Source organism: Falco naumanni, chromosome 1 (genome assembly GCF_017639655.2).
Source record: "Falco naumanni isolate bFalNau1 chromosome 1, bFalNau1.pat, whole genome shotgun sequence".
Lineage (NCBI taxonomy): Eukaryota > Metazoa > Chordata > Aves > Falconiformes > Falconidae > Falco > Falco naumanni.
The window spans coordinates 58290070-58307811 of record NC_054054.1 but is presented as its reverse complement, the minus strand read 5'-3'; the positions used below and the strand labels follow the sequence as shown (position 1 = coordinate 58307811).

Sequence of the window (17742 nt, the reverse complement as noted above, 5' to 3'; positions counted from 1 at the left end):
TGCTAGCCTGCAATGAAAAGAAGGGCTAAGAAAAGAAAATGGCTGTGCTGTTTCCAAGGAGAGCTGCTTACTGCTAGGTCAACTCTTGCAAATCCCATTGATACCTCAGTTTCAGGATGCAGAGCCAGTTTGAACATCCCAGTAGTCCAAAAAAATATCTCAAATTAATTAATTTTCCTCATTGTTTTGCTATTGCCACCATCAAAGTTTCCTTTGCTGTGTGGTTTCTATGTTAGCAGCTGCAGCTTCAGAGCCTGTTCTAAATTTCATGGCCATACTTGCACTCTTTGCAGAGAACAGCATGAAACACTGGCTTTTATAGCTCACCCTCACTCTGTTCCTGATGTTTGGCTTATTGTTGGTTGGTTGGTTGTTGTTCAATTACCCACGAGTTAGGCGGAATGTTTTGCTCTTACAGTAAATTCTGTATTACTCTGCGCCATTCAAGATGAGGATTTGCCCTTCTTACGAGAATTTTAATAGCTCCACACCAGAAGTTGGTGGATCCATGTGTTTGGGAGGATTTGGCAGATGAGGGTATGTTCTGGAAGATTAGGTGAGTAGTGAGTGTAACCTTGAGGAATCTTCCATGAATTCAGACTTTCAGATTAAATGTAAAATACTGTTGTTCCTGTAGTAATCTAGAAATCTTTAGTGAGCTGGTCTTTTTTGTTAAAAGCAATAAGAAATTAGGGGTAACTGAGAGATTTTTAGACGTTTTTTCTGAGTAGTGTTTCTTCTTTTGGTAACACCGAATACGTATTCCTTCATGTTTTAAATGACCATTAAAACAGTTAAATAATTGTTCTTCTTGTTCCTCTCGTAATCCTCTGGGAACTGGGTACTGGGAAGAGAGATTCTAGGAGACAGTTCCCTTGCAGGAAAGAGGAATATGGATCACCGTTTTTAGAGTATTTGTCCGCTCAGTGGACTGGTTTGCATGTCAGGATCTGGCAAAGAAATTTAGCTGGCTTCCCCAAGGGGAGTGAAAGCCATTGAAGGCAGTGGATATGATCTAAGTAGCTTCGTTTTCCTTTTCTAACACTTCTGCCAAGCATCACCTAAGCCCTCACAAAAGTTCTGCTAAATAGAAGTAAACTGTTGCACTTAACGTATATGTTTGCATTTAGCGGCTAGTGGAACATTTGGCCATTTATTCGCATCATCTTTCATTTCGGACACGAAGTACGTAGTGACTTCTGTTCTTCCTTCGAAGAAGCTGGTTGTCAGAGGAACATCTGGTTTATGTAAATGAGCAAGGAATTCGGTATGCGCGAAGGTGATTGCAACACAGTGTCTGCGTGGTCTCTGCGTCAGTTATTCAGCGCGACATTTTGTAAGAGTAAGCATTTATTACGACGGTTAATGGTGCCCCTTTGTCGGTGCTCGGTGTTAATGAGCGTGTTTTCCTCCTGCGAATTAAAAAAAAAAAAAAAAAAAAAAAAAAAAAAAGTAAGGGGAAGGAGCGTGCCCGCGCTGGTGGTGCGGCAGGGTTGTGGTGGTGGGTGAGCGTTGGGCCGGGGCCGCGTTTCCCGGCGGCGCTCCCACACTGCCACCTGCAGGGCGCGGCGCGGCCCTCCCGGCCTCCTTCTTCCCGGCCTCCTTCTTCCCGGCCCGGCCGCCTCGGGCAGCGCCGGTTCCGGGGGGTTGTTTCTCTCCCGCTCTTTTGCGTTTTTAATAGCAGATGCACGGACTGTGCGCTGGCTTCCTCCCAAGCCAAACGCAGAGCTTACAGCCTTTTCTTTTTGCGTTTGCATAAAGCGAGCTAGTAACTCACCTTGATACATTCAAAGCGGCACTGAGAAACGGGTTTTGTGTCAAAGTTTAATTTAATTTAATTTTTTTTTTTTTAATTTGGCTCTGAGTTGGTTGGGTTTTATTAAAATTGTTTTGGTGGCGTTTTTGTTACATGTTTTCTGATGTGGAAAAACAAATCAAACCCCACTTATCACATGAATCATTGTTAAAGTCAGCAGTAGTCCTCTGTGTAAAATCTGCCAGTAAAAGCCGGGAGGATGGGGATTAAACCTGGAGCACATTAAATTAGTTCCAGTCTATCCCGAGCAGGCACTGCATTGCTTGCTTAGGCAGGCAAAACGGAAACAGGCAGTTTATAACAAGGCTGGTTTAAAAACTGTGGGGTTCATTTGAAAAAGATTTATATCCCCCACTTACATAAACATTACAAATGTGGGCTGCAAGCAGGAGGCAAATCTTTATCGAAATCTCTTTAAGAGCTTTTTCATTGTGAATAAAATGGACAGCATGTACTCTTGTTTGAAGATTCGCCAATATTTGTACATTAATCTTTTCTCAATGCTCCGACTAATTAAAATACGGCTCAGGGTAGAACAGTGAGACCACCGACTGGTAATTTGCTGGGATCTGACAAAAGTGGCGATGACTGAGGTGGCGGAGGAAAATTATTTGGAGGCGGGAGAAAAGATTGTCCTGAGACTGGTTTAAGTTTTCTGTAGTGGTTATTAAAAAAAAGTGAGATTTTAAAGAGAAAACAACTGTGTCTAGATTTATCTCCACCCACCCCCCTCTCCCCAGTGGATGCTGCTGTTCTTAAACAGTAGCATAGAAATTTTGTGGGTTTTGCGATCTTTGCAAGGGCCTGTAGCACTGTCTGCTGGGAAGGTTGGAATGTTTGCTTCAGGAAAACTAAACATAGTCTGGGACGTGAGGGTCCCAGCTGATGGCTGGAGTTGCTACTCACATTGTAATATTCAGGGGTAACTTAATTGTGATGATGGTATTTTGAAAGTTTAATTTTAGAAGGATTAAACATACATTAGTGCAATAAAAAATCTATTTTTATTTTTAGTATGAACACACAGTTTTATTTCTAGCTGTTGCAATAACATTTTACTTTATTATTTTACGATACATGTTGTAAGAGTTGTCCAGAATCTGGATTTAACAGAAAGTACTTTTCATATTTCATTTTGATGCTAATAAACAGTGTCAAAAAGAGCTTTGTAGTACTGATTTGCCTTCCAAAATAGGATCCAAGTCTCAGATAAATGACTTAAAGTATTTTGCGAGTTCTAACATATGACCGAGATCCTCTGGATCTTCTCATTCAAACTGTGGTTTCTCATACCTCTTCTTTTTTGCTGCGGTGGTGTCTCCGTACGGAATATCACTTGTACCCCAAATGTCTGATCCTTGCATCCAGAGAGCGAACTGACAGACAGCTTGTTAGAAAAGTAGGAGCTTTCTGTGCTGTGGAGGGGGTGAAGAATGGCCTAGTAGTTGCCAAAAAAGAAATTAGTATTTTTCTGCTGTTCCAGTGGTATGTGTACGCTGCAGTAGAAGCCATGTACAGTAGAGGTTGGAAGCACTCCCACCCTGAGGTGTGGGGAGCCAGATAAGAACAGAAATTATTTCAAAGCATTGTATTTTCTTTCTTGCAAGAGTTGTGCAAGAGAGACTGTGAGACAGACATAGCCATACTGGCTTTTGAAAAAGAAGCCAGTTAATACTGAGCTCCGTCCCATGACAGCTTGATGGCTATTGGTACGTAAACTGAATAGGTTACAGTGGGCTTGGGGTATGCCTCTGCTGCATTGGCAACAGTGTACCATGACCTGCAATGTATGTGGGGGCTGCAAAGGGCATTATTTGCTGCACTGAGTGTTATTACTCATACCCCGGACTCAGCATCAGACTATCAGAGCACTTGAATTAACGCTTGATAGCATGAGGAAGCTACTGCTGCTTACAGGTGGAGAAAAACAAGAAGCTTGCAGTCAGACACGGAGGTGAGAGCCTCAGTCTGGCGCCTGACCACTGGGCCATGCCTTCAAAAAGCACAGCGGGGAACTAGAAAATATGTTGGTACCTCACCGTCTAGCATATACAGTGGAATTTGTGGGGGTGTTACTGTTTTTTGGATTTGTTTGGGTTTTTTTAAACATTGCACACACAACCACCTTTTTTCACCTGTTACTGGAATCTGAATTGTATGTGTTTTAAGCTGGCACATTTGGTATTCTCCTGGAATAACTTAAAAAAAATAGTTGATATAAAGGTAGCTTAAGTCACGTTTGGCCTTACCTTTAAGGCTGGGGGGGGGGCAGTTTCTAGTTAAAATGGGATGGAATATACATTTCCCCAGATCTTCAGGGTGAAACTTGAACATAAGAAATCCTTTCTGCATGAAGCAACTAGGAAATATATATGAAAGTAACTGAAAGCTTCTGAAGTCCTTAAATGTTTGGAATGACATGCATGATTTAAGTGGTTTTAGATATTGGGACCAGATGTCCTGTGCTCCATTCGGCTCCCTTTGCACAAATGTGATATCATGAGGGATAGTTATGCTGACTCAGGCATTCGGCTGAGTGGGAGGGAAATCCCAGGGGGACAGAAAGCTAGGATTGTTTTTCTAGTTGTAGCTTGTGCTGGACAAACAGACGGGGAGGAGGTGTGGCAGGAGCAATAACTGACAGCCAGAATGCCCTCACATGGCCCTTGCAGCTGGCGGTGGGAGAGCAGCCTGACATCTCCATCCAGAGCAAGGAGCCAGCTGCAAAACCACTGCCATTGCCACCCAGCACGGCCCAGCCCTGCGGGGTACGATGGGAGCCCTGACAGGAACCGAAAGAGGACAGGACTTGCTGCATGCCAGCCGTGGGAAGGGCACATGGGCCAAGGGGCATGGAGCATCATGGGTGACAAGAAGGTGTTGGGTATGGCGTCCTGAAAGGTTGTATACCCATGCACAGGCATGCCCGACCCAGGGTGCGCAGCCTGTTCACCACCACATGGCGATACCAGCGTTGAGGATTACTGCTCAGTTAAGAAGCTGAAGGAGCAGCTCATAGGCAGTTGAGTTAAACTGAAGAGAGAACTCTTAGCTTCTAAAGCAGGAAAACATTTTCAGGACGGGGTGAGAAGATTAAAAGAATGGGATTTCAGAAGTTTTTTACCATAGCACTATCTCAGTGGAAAAATAATTGTCATTTTGCCTATGCCTGTGATTGACTTGATGTTTTGTATTCAGTATATGATGAGTAGTCATTGTGGCTGCAGTTCTTGCCCGTTTATAGGGGGGAAAAAAGTACATCATTTACTTTGAAGTATCACGGTTGTTTCTGCCATCCACTGGTCTCTGAAAGATGGTAACCTGATTAATTTTTAATAGCAGTGGAAAACTGGACAGGAAAATTAAGCTTTTAACCTGGTACATTTCATAGGATGAAATGAGATATAGTTGTATAATTAAGCTTGTTTTATTCTTCCCAACCTGAAAAAGGGAAGGAAAATGTTCTTCCTTGTGCAAATCATGCCACAGCAAGCATCCCTCAGTGCGAATGTCTTGTCAATGAAAGATTCCTTCTACACACAAAAATGGATGAGGAGCTCATAAGTTACAAACTTACTCATGCGTGTGACATCTGCCTTTAATCACCATGAAAGCCTGAATCCTGTTTAAAGCATGGTGAGCCTTGTACAAGGGCTAGAAATGTCAGTACTCTATTGTGATAACATTTACTGTACTGATTAACAGCCGTGGTGCTCTGCAGTGGACTGATAATCTGCCTTCGCATGTCTCTGTGTTGCCGTTCTGTCTCCTTCCTGTGGTTCCAGCCGGGACTGTGGGCAGAGCAGTGGGATCTTCTCCTGTGCAAACCTCCCATGTCCATATATTTTTGCTTTGTGGTTTATGTCATGTATTGTGTCCTTGTCTATCTGCATACCAAGGTATAAAATACTTTAAAGATGAAGCAAAACATTTCCAAGGTGGCTACTGTTTAAATTCATGTCTGTAAAATGCAGTAACATGATCCAGCATCTAGTCTCATATGACCATCTCATGCAAGTATTACTGGTATTTTGGTAAATTCTGACAGTTTTGGCAGGTATGTTTGTCTTAGTGGTAGATTTTCCCTATGTTTTGGGGGCCTTTTGTTAAAGAAAAAGAACAAAAGAGAAGGGCTAGGGAGGGAGAATGCTGCTTTGCTCAGATCTGCATCCGTTTCCATTGAAATTGTCAACAAAAAGTTGGGTTGCAGGGATACTGTCAAACAGTATCAAACAGGGGTATGTTTTGGTCAAAATAATACCCTTATTCAGCATGCTTTACGTAACAGTATAATCACTAAGCATTGCTAAAAGCTATCAGGTATATGTTTGGTCCTAACTTAGTTGGAATCATGATTGGTATGATGCTTTAGTGCGAAGTGTCAGCGGTGCTTGTGGCAATGAATGATAGATGTCCTGATTGTCTATTAATATCAAACTCCTAGGGGCAGAAGTTGACTGGTTTTGTTTAAAAATATCTGATGGTGAGGTAACACACTTAAACACAAAAAGCAAACAGCAATAAGAGAACAGATTTCTTTCAAATGAACCCAGTCATGTGGGCTCCAAACCCCTTTTGTTTTTCACCCATTAGGAGTTGTTTTCCCATTTTACCTCTGTCCCAGGCTATTTAATTTTTAAATTTCTGGTACCAGTGTCCACCATGGACTGACACATCACCGAAAGTCTGGAGGTTTCCCTGCAGCCCCAAGGAGTTTCTGGAACATCTGACATTAGGCTGGTGTAGGAGTGAAGGATGATGCATAGGACAAAGGGCTGAGAGAGAAGAGGTACCTCAAAAGGCAAGAATGTGGAGGAAAAGTCACAAGATGGAGTTGTTTTGGCTGTCAGTCTCCTTTTATAACTTCCTGCTGTGTGCCAGCCCTTACAGCATGTCCAGTATTTCAGTGTGTATTACCTTAATCCTTTCTGGTATTTCTAAAAGTATTTCCCCCTAGCAGTTCACAATTCTTTTCACTGCAATTAAACACTGTGCCAAAAAGTTTATGGTTGTATTCACCAGATGCATTTTATGCATACTGTTTTATTGTGTGAGACCACTGAGTTTGTGCCTTCTGCTTGTTTTCTGTCCTTTCACCCTCTAAATTTTTTCTGGAATATGCACGGCACTGAGAGCATCTTCACTAACATGAGAATTGGAAAAATCATAGTTTCAACTTCCATTGTTCCTCCTGTGCCTGCCTTGACTAGATTCAAGAGCTGTCTTGTACTCTGAAATTTTCTTCTGTCTGAAGAGACACACATGAACTGTTATTCCTTCCCTTTGATAAGCCAAATGTCTCTCACTCAAGAAATTTACTCTTTTAGTTGTTTTGTAACTCTCTCTGATGTTATCTCTGGTTTTCCACAGCTGCTTAGAAATGGACACTGGAACTGGGCACAATATATTGGAATTAATCCTGACAGTGCCACATACTGCAATAAACGTGCTCCCCTACTTCTTTCCCCTGGATACTGTATTTTGTAGTTATACCAGTCCTTTTTCTGTGGCTTTGAGGTAAATGTGTCCATTCTGCTGGATTGGCTCAAAAATGTAGCTGCCCTGGTTTGCTTTTTCTAACAATACTCAAAAGCAGCTGCTTACATAAGATTAAGAGAAGAGGACAGGTTTATGTGATACTCTCCAAGCTCCAACCATTTTGAGTTTGGGGACAGATGTGGTTTCTGTGTATTTACTAATACTTGACAGAATTTTTTTCCCCTCTGAGTTTTCCCATCATCTTTATGATCACAAGTAAGAATTTAGCAGCACAACCACCTTTGGCAAGGAGTTCCACATCTGAGCAAATTGCATGAAGAACTACCTCTGTTTAATTTGCTTTTTAAACTGGCTCTTACCAGCTTTGTTTCTTGCTCCTTAGTTCTTGTGCTGGGACAGAGAGTGAGCAATCAGTCCCTACCTGCCTTCTCTAGTCTACTTGTGATTGTCTTTTAGACCTTTTATCTCCTCTGGGTTGTCTGTTTTTCCAACATGAGAGCTGAAGTGATCTAAGTGGTCTAAGCAGGGATTCGCGTCCTTTTCTTTGTCCAGAACATCTCTCAAATCTTTTCAGTAACTATCTCCCAGGATAGAATCTCCTCCTTCTGCAGATGTGGTCTGCACTATTGAATAACTGATTTGGTTGTACTATATTTTTCTTGATTTATACCCCTTTCATTTGTTTTCTGTCCCTGTGGATTCTTATCCTTTGCTTTGTAGTGACTGGACTCTTTCCATTGTTCTTCTCAAAGCCAATGTGAGTTTTAACCTCCTAGGATATTATGTTATCCCCATGTCCTTTTCTCAGTTTGGAACCCCTGCCATCTTCTGGCACTTTGCCCAATATTCCAAGGCTTACTAAAACAAATAAACAACCTCAAAAATACTCCATACACAAAAAATCCTGACGCGCATAACACCAAGATCTTTCTCTGATACGCGTTTTATCTTGACTGTGCCAGTACTCCTTTTTCATTTTTCTGACACCATTTTTGCCATGCTGATTCATGTTTTTACTGACCACGTCTGTAGAAGCCATCACAGCTAAAAGCTTTTGACTGAGTAGGTTGGAAGTACTCCCTTTTTAACTTGCTGATGAGTCTCTTATGTCAGACATGCGATGATTTAAATAAAATTGTCCTTATCCTTGCAGAGCTTTGTCTAATAAAATCCAGACTTATTAAATATCCTTTTTTCAGTACACTGTTGCTGCTGAGCCCCCATGAACCCATTAAAATATCTTAACACAGCTGTACACTTAGATGGATTCCAAATACAGCGAAAAACTGGACTGTATGATGTAATGACATCACCAGACAGCATAACTCACTGGGATGAGGTGATTTCTGTACTGTGGAAGATTAGATATCAGTGAAGCTTTTGTGATGGCATTTAAATTTTCTGAAAATGTGTAAGTCTTGCATTTCTGACATAGTAACTGAATCTGCCTCTTGTAACACATGAAACAAAAATAACTGAAGAAAGCTGCAAGATGATTGAAAATGGGAAATCGTTCTCAAACAACTCTGGTGCTCAGGAAAGGCAGGAGAAGGGTGATAAGAGGAAATCTTAATTATGCTGTTCAAAATATAATTTCTTTTTATGTCCTAAGGAAGTTAGGTTAAGAATAATACTGGAATATACTACTTTGGCTATGGGTTATAGGTGGAATCCAATTGCTTAGGTCATGATCATGGGCTAGGGAGTTACTGGCTGAAAGAACTCTTGGGCTTTGCTTTTGGTTTGGTTTTAGAAATGATAGGGCTTGAACAGCTTGTTTTAAATATTTTTGTTGTTATCACATATTAGTTGTTAGGTGTCAATGGTGTGTTTTTGGAATTATGCAAGAGACACATTAAAAAAAAAAAATCTCTGACCAGAAGAGCTTACAAATGTTGTGCTTTTTAAAAGCTTTATGTTGTAAGTTAATTTTTCTTGCCTTTGACTTGTCACTGTGTTTTGCAGTAAGTGCTAACGTCCTGGACAGATAATTCAGCAGGTATAAATTGGCAAAGGACTGTTGATGTCTGTAGTGCTGACTAATAGGCACCAATTAAGAATCTGGCTATATGACAGTGTTGAAGAAGTCGTCCAAAGAGCAGGTGATTATTTATATAATTTTCTTTTATATCTCTTGGCAACCTTAAACCCTAGCTCATGTAGGCTTCAAGCCACCACTGTTGCGTAAGAACTTCAATCTTTGGACTTCATGGCTAGTGTAAGTGTTTCTGTGGCCAAGCAGTAAACCCGAGCAGAGAACCAGTCTGGTTAAAATGATTTGTTTAAATGCACAGTCACAGAAACTGTGCAGGCGCAGAGAGAGGAGGCTTCTGTGGTGGGCAGAAGACAAGAAAGGAGGCCAGTTGGGAGAGCATGCATGTGGGATGAATATGAATCTGTCTTTGACAGCATGAGCCAGGTCAAAAAGAGCTTTTAAAAAGCTTGCTCATTTTCTTTTATTTGCTTTTTATTTGTTTACAGTAGAATTTTAAGACTGTCTACAAGGGCTGGCTGGAAATTGTCTCTGCAATTTTGAGAATATATTTCCTGGGGCAACTCTCAGAGTGGGTGATTAAACACAGAAAAGGGGATTGGAGATAGAATTGGCTCTGTAGGGATATTTCATTAAGAACAGGAGAGTCATTGAGTAATGACAGGGGAGATAGGTCCTAGATGCTTTTACTGTTTCCTGTGTCTCTCACTAACAGTTTAGTTCTCTGCTGTTTTCTTTATACACGTATTCTTGGTGGATTTCTGGATCATCTATCAAGTGAATAGACAGATGCTGCCATTAAAAAGAGACAGATGCAAGTCTCTTGGTATTGACAGGGGTAAATCATAAACCTGTTTTGGTCCCCAACAAAAGGCAATGTGATCTTTCTCTTTATCTTTAATGACTTACACTTTTTTTTACTGGAATCAGCCATTTACTGCCAGCAACTCACACCTCCACTCTCAAGCTGCTGTGAGTTCACTGGATACTTTGTCTGCTTTCCCCTAAGGCTAAAGTTTGCTCCTTCCCCCTGCAAAGCAAGGCTCTGTCAACCCTCCCCAGCTGGAAACATAAGTTTGAGGCTAAAACTTGTCTGGCATCCAAACTCACTTCCTGCAAAAGGAAGTGTACAGATGGTGGACTTCACTTATCAAAATAACTTCATCCTTTTATTGAATAGCCTGCCTGAACAATTTGATACAATATATTTTGATGCTGACAGATGGGGGGGTTTCCTAATTGTGAGGCTGTAGTACTTTGAGTACCTTCATTTTTTGTGTTGTGTTTTGGGTTGGTTATTCTTCAATCATACCCTACAACTATGTGAAGAGGAGACAAAGAGTTTTATCAAAAGGTTGTATCAAAACCTGTTCAAGTCAAGAATTTTAATGATCAGATGATAAAGTTTCATATGGAAAAACGTAACTTGCGTGGTAAGATCATACTTACTGATTTATTGGGTCAAATCACTAGTCACCATAGGCAACTTAATGAAAGCTAAACACATGAAATGATTGCTTTGCTGGGAGCAGGGCGTACAGACATATTCTCACCCGTATGGAAATTACATGCAATCAACCCCAAATCTCAAGTGGCCAAACAGTGTAAAACAGCAAGAAACAGAACTGCAGCATTTGTTTTATGGGCAGCTGAGCACTGCAGGCAGCTAAGACTCCTCCTTAGCTTGGCAGTGCCTCTTGTTTTTGCTAAGATGACTAGTGCTGCAGAGATCTGTTGCCGTCAAAGGATCTGAGCTGGCTTTGCCTACCCATGAGGTCCTCCCTTGGTGCCTTTGTCGTTTTTAGAAGCTAAAATAGTCTGCCTTTGTCTGGATAGTGGGGAGGCTAATATGCTGCATGGCAAAGTCACGAACCACAGAATGTCAGACCCAGGTAAACCAAGGCAAATCAAATAGAGCAGTATTGGAAAGCTGCTTATTCCATAATTTGTGAATCCTCTCTTCCCACCTAAGTTATCAATAAAAGGATCTTGTATTAAATAGGATGGTCCAGGAGCTTGGGGCACCAAATGACCCAAGGGCTTGTGAGTTTCCACTGATCCTTCTGCTGGTTTTACCTGTAGCTGGATTTCAGGGTTGTTTTTTAGTTTTGTTTTACACCGATAAAAGTTCTCAATGTTGTAAAGCTGTGTGGTTCCCATTCCAAAAAGTTCTGTTAACTCATGTGACCTCTGAAGGAATTAAATATACTTTGCTTCCTAAATGGAAAGCTGCTAGAATATTTACATAGTGAAGTAGTCTCTTATGACTATCTCCTCTTTCCTCCTGGATTTTAAAAGAAAATAAATTCCACTTGCTTGAAGTTGATTTTTGCTTTAATATTTTTAATGATGTGTTGAGGACAGTGGGCTGGAAGCATAGGGATTAGAGTGCTCAGTTCTCTTCTCAATTTTGTCAGGGACACGTGTTAATTCAAGTAAACTCTGACCCTCCTCTTCTTTTCCTTACCAGTACACTCTGTTTTCTATTGTGTAAAAGATGTCTAACGATACATATGGCTTTAGATTCTTACAGATTTATTTAATACTGAAAATAATGCTTCTCACAGAAACACAAAACATTTTTTTCTTGGGTTCGTTACACTTCCTCGTAATTCCTGTAGATCCTTTAAATCACATTTTAAATGTCACTTTTGAAGCACAATATCATGTTCAGTGTTTAAAAACTGAAAAAAAAATATTTTGTGTTTTCTTCACTCTGCTCCCATCTGCCAAAACTCTGGCCTTTTGCAAAAATCAGCAAATTGACATCAGTTCATTTACCCTTAGGGACAGTAAATTATTACACAGCTTAAGTTATAAAAATAAATAACTAAGGAGGGTGGAGGAAAGAGATGGAAAACAACAGAAATCTATCACAAACTGTCCCTGGATCTGAAGAATATATGATTATAGCATTAAAATGTCCAAACAATGCAACCGAGCAGAAGGTGTTAGAGCTTGGGCCTTAGCTGGCTCTGCATTAAGCAGTGTTAATGTTTTTATACAGCCTTTGGAAAGCTCTGAATTGACCTGGTTTTATTATTTTTATTGGCTCCCTTGACAATAGACAAATGGGGCTAACCTGAGGCCAACATAACCAGCAGGAAATTTGGGTCATGGGTAGTTCCATTTTTAAAACTTGTGTTTTAGGATTGTTCAATCAGGGTAATTGATTGATTGTTAGGCAGTGCAGGGAGCCCCTAAATCATCGGAGGTGGCCTGATAATGACAGTCTGCCAGTGGATTTTGTTTGAGGCAAATTTCCCAGCTCCCTGCAGAGCCGTGCTCTGCACTGAGGCTGTGGGTCCTTTTTTTTTTTTCATGCACACTCCAGTCCAACTGGCCTGTTTGGACAAAATAGCCTCTGAAACTTGGCAGTTCCATTTGAAGTCCTCTGCAGTGCCATTTCCCAAGAGATAAGGGGAAAACATTCCAGAGAAGTTCATAGCCCAGAAAGACCCTACGTGCGTTCTGAAGTTAACGGTTTATTATAGCTCTTTTTCTTTCTTTCATTTTTACTTTGAAGATAAGAGGTGGCAATTTTTACTTTAAGTTGTTAAGCTTTAGCCCGCCCTACAGTAAATCATCCTGAAAGTTCAGACCCCCTTTTTTTTTATCATGTATATTTGAAAATTTGCCAGAAATGCTGTACACACGTACTTTCAGGAGCTACTATACTCAACCCGGAGCTGTTGATCCTAGTGTTTTGTATGACCATGTGCACCCTCAATACATTTGGATAATTTGTGCTTGCAAAATAGAGCTTTTTCAAGAACTCATCTTTTTTGTTGTAGGAGCATGCTATGAGATATTTAGAGATGGGTTTGCAGTAGAGAGTTTGTGTGTTGGGAGGGGGGGAGTAGATGATGTGCCAATAGATGGTAGATCATGTTCAATAATACGTGGCATATGGCTTGCCTCTCCTTAAAGGTGAGTTCAGATTAATATAGATTGAAGTCTGTGATCTGTTCCAGAATAACTCCACATGCAGGTTAATCTTCAGTTCTTAGATTTTTAGGATTAGGCTTTTGTTTGTTGTGGGTGGCTTCCTCCCAGTAGCTGCATACCTCTGAATTCCTTGAAGTTTTCTCTTTTTCCATTTTGGGGTCTGGATGATCTGATATTTATTGTACTGGCATTCAGATGAGAATTGGTTTGTGTCAGTTTCCAAGAAGAGAGCAGGTAATACTGAACTGAGGCAGGGGTGACTTGAAATTTGGGAACCAACAGCCTTGCCTTGAGGGTGGCCCAGCTGCCAGCATATGCCAGACCGGTGCCAAACACCACAGATTTGCTTCCCAGGCAGAGCAGTGCCTGGATTTGCTGTACGTGGGATTTAACGGTCCCTGCCCAAACACACACGGGATGCCAACTCCTCCCAGATTTCTAAATGTTCCTTTTTGGATCCCACATGCTTTTGACCACTGTAGCTTTATAATTTAGTGCTTCAAGTCCACAGTTGCACTTACTTTTAGGTTTAGCATGTGGGTAGTCAGAAAATTCTTCTCTAAGGTATGTATTTGAGTAGAAACATAACATCTGACCACATTAAAGTCCCTTGAAAGATGGGTCCCTGGCAAAACTTGTACGTCAGGAGCAGGGTGAGGCCCAAAGTCCACAAAAGTGTTGCTTCCTATAGCATAGAGTGGAAAAAAGTTTCTTCAGAGCTTGAGTAATATGTGCTTTCTTTATGATTGAAATCTATAATGGATCGGTGTAGATAAAATTACAGTTAATGAGATGCTTGTTAGTGTTTCTGAGATTGTCAAAGAACAGCTAAACCAAAATACAACCAGGATTTACTGAAGTGTTGTATGGAGTACTCCAGGAGGTAAAACTTTCAGTTTCTGTGTTGCCGAAGTTAGACTCTGAAATCCCTGCTCAGGTTTTGGACAAAAGCTACTCAGTTGGCAGAAGATCTCAGAACTAAATTAATGCAGTTAAAAGCAGCGATAAATATAATTGTATGTTTTTTTTGTTGTATAAACTCATGTCTTTTTCTTGTTTGCTTGTTTTTTATTTTATTTACTTATTGTGAATCTATTTAAAGGGTATATTATTGACTGTGGTGCCCATTTACCATAACTAGTCTGCTTGAAGTTACTGTAGTAACAGCCAAGAATAAATGTTTGCAGACTTGGCATTTTGGATTATAAGAGATTCAATGTGTGACTGTACACTATGAATCAATGCACAGGTTTTCATAGGGAGCTGTTTCGTGATGTCAGGGCAAGGGGCAGTGTACTGGTGTTGCAGGACACCTCTTGGATGGACCCAAGCAAACACTTCCACCAAGAAAGCAAGGCTGTTCTTCTCCTAGACCTCCCTCCCTGTGCAGGAGAGCGTGCTCCTCCTGCTTGCCTTGCACTGGCCCTGCTTCTCACCTGATCCCACTGCTGAGCTGCAAACTAACCCACTGCAGAAAATTAGTGTGTGGAGATGTCATATGCCGTTGGGTGTGCACAGCGAGGGTGGCAGTTTGCTGGCATGATTAGTCACTCTGCTGTCCTAAGTGGCACAGATCCACATGGCAGATCTAAACCCCAACCCTGATGTTACATGATGTGGATTGTCAGTGTGGTACTTCAGGGTTTTCATGTCTGAAGTCTCCTTCTTACAACCACAGTAAAGCTGTGTAGACACCTCTCCCACAGAGATGAGAAAAAGCAAGTGCAATTTCAACTGCTGAGGACCTAGGACAACCCAGCATACTCTCTGTTTTCCCCTTCCTTTTCTCTGCAAGCCTTCCTCTCCGCATGCACACATTATGATCATCTTTCAGCCTCATGGTCATGTCCTTCCCAATTCCACATCCAGCATGGACGTGCTGTGGGAATGAGGCTGACCTGCCTAGCAGAGACCCCTGCGTACACAGCTTGAGAAGCTGGTGAGTGTGCTGTGAAGGAGGCAGAGGAGGGTCAGGGCACATGCCAGGCTGGTGATGGCTGCCCTGTCCTTGCTGCTGTCATAGAGGTCTTCTAGGAAGCCACGCTGGTCACTTAAACCACTTGTGAAGCACGTGGTTCCCTCTGAGTCTAATTTTCTGGGTTTCTGACCTGAAAGCATAGGCTCGGGTTTGCAGCTGTGCTGAGAGCTTGCAATAGCAACTAAAGTCAATGGGAGCTGGTCTTTGAACTCCCTGCTCAAGTACAAAACCAGGCCTAAGGTGGAGGCCCAGAATTTAAAGGAAGCATTTGACCTTGTGCTTTGTACCATTTCCACCCATACCGCAGGGTCTGATGCTCCCATCCTCTCATCATACTAGTACATGGAGAAGATCTAATCATCGGGCTTTTCAAGTGCTAAGATGCTGCTATCATGAATCCCTGGGAAAAAACTTGTAGACAATTAATAAATTTGCTGTCTGAACAGCAAATAAGTCACAGGACCACGTGCTGACAAATGAGAATGCAAATATTGAGCAATGTTTCATTAAGTGAACACTGTGAGAAATAGGAGAAATAATGTTATGAGAGATAATAACTTGTGGATACCAGCAGGAATATGTCTGATGCTAACTGGTAAACACGGATGCCAGCAGGAATATGTCTGATGCTAACTGGTAAACACTACAGGAGCAATCTAATGCGATCTTCCTTCTGTTTTTCAGACTATTGGTGAGTCAGAAATGCCCAGTGTTTTGAAGCAGTTACTGCCAATGATCAAGTCCTACAGTGAGAGGACAAAAGATGATTATACCTGCGAGGACTTCCTTGTCTTGCTGCTATACATGTATTCTGTGGTTGGAGAAATCAAAAGTGGAAAAGAGCTGGACGCAGCTGAAGAAGAGGTGAAAAAGGTGCTGGTCAAGGCCATTTGTGATGAGCCAGAGCCATCCCTTTTATTGCAGAAAATAATGGGTAAGATTCTGTTTGCGTGGTGAGAAATTGGGTGGCTGGGAATGCGGCAACTGGGAGAAACATATAAAAGTGTCTTGACTTGTCTGCGGTGTTGAGGATACGTGAGTAAGCACAAGGATTTCCTGTAGATCTGTTCCATCTCCCTTGTTCATATATGCCAAATGCTGACAGGCTGTCCTTGAAGAATGCTGAGTCTAATGAAAGCTCTACATGTTGTTCTTCTTGTTAAAGGTTGGCTAAGTTTGTGTGTTTTCATAAGGTAATCTTTTCCACAATTTCTTTCATTGATCAGTGTAAAGTTGACCCTGCAAAGTCAAAATTAATTCTGGAAACATGTTCAGTGAACCACAGTTGCTTTGTGAATACGAGAAGCTGGCCTGTCTGGCATAAAAGGAGAAATGTGTCTAAAACCAACATTGAGCTTTTTGCTGAAACATGAACATTAGCCTTTAAAAATAGCATGCTAAGCCTTTTTTATAGATGAGCACTCATGGAGTAGGAAAACCCCAACCTCTTGGTGCTGCTGTCACATTTTAGAAAAAATTAATTGTTAAAAACATTTGTTACAATGAATGAACTGTGGCTCAAGGGTGACATACCTGAATGGCAGAAGGGATCTCACTTCCTGCTGTCAGTTTTCTCAGTATTTACTAGTAGTGAGCAGGTTGTTACCCAGGTCATCTTTGAGGTAGAGAGCATATGAACATAAATCAAGATGTTGTGAGGACCTTACAGTTGAAAGCCTTTGCCAAAAATGGGCCTAAGTGGGGAGTCTCAAGGGAAGTCAAATAATGCTGCTGTTGGTTATTCTGGAACTATTACCTCTGGACTCTTCTACTTCAAAATACAGGTGTGATCTGACCGGTCTGCTGTTGTTTTGAGTGTAAAATACTGTAGTGGTTAAAAGACTGCTACTGTTTAGGGATGGGCATGTTCAGTCATATTTGCACTGTGCTGTTATTTTAATACTCCTGGCCATGGTGCCCATGGTGTTCCAGGCTTGCAGGCCTTTGCTCTTCTATTTTTCAATATATATTGCACATCTTGTCCACTGTATGGTGCTTCCCTCGCAACCTCAGTGATGTCTTCTACTGGATGCGAGGCAGCCATTTCTAAACCGCCATTTTCATATTTTGCCTTTTCTCCTATGATTGACAGTGTTTTGAATCACAGTTTTATCAGTTTCTCTTCGTTGTGCCTAATGTAGGTATGGTAAGATTTGAAGTCTCTAAAACTTCAGCTGACTACCAAAGAGAAGCTGCATTCCTGTGTACATAGATGCTTCTCTTGTTGCTCTGTGCTCTCAGTTTATGTAGTTGCAAGCACGGATGGAGATCAAAATAGACATTGTGCTTGTCTTATGTTCCATAACCTGTCAATAATTCCATAGTTTTTATGAAATACTTTTATGCTTTATTTCCAGTGTGCATGTTTCCTGAGTAAAAGTGAATATCTGGGTGTTGGCTCTCAACTTCTGGGCAGATGAACAGGTGAATGAGTATTTCAGTACAAAGATTCTTTAGTTTATGAAATTAAATTACTTTCGTCTTTTTACATAGTAGATGGACTATTAG

General features: G+C 41.3%; 1 protein-coding gene across 1 annotated transcript in view; it reads left to right on the top strand.

Annotated features, from left to right (window-relative positions):
- The window catches only part of SCFD2 (sec1 family domain containing 2), a 198509-nt gene that overhangs the window by 71027 nt on the left and 109740 nt on the right, over positions 1-17742 (top strand). The window contains exon 5 of the mRNA XM_040595615.1: positions 15919-16168. Coding sequence (XP_040451549.1) covers positions 15919-16168 — 250 coding nt within the window. The remainder of the gene's footprint in view (positions 1-15918; positions 16169-17742) is intronic.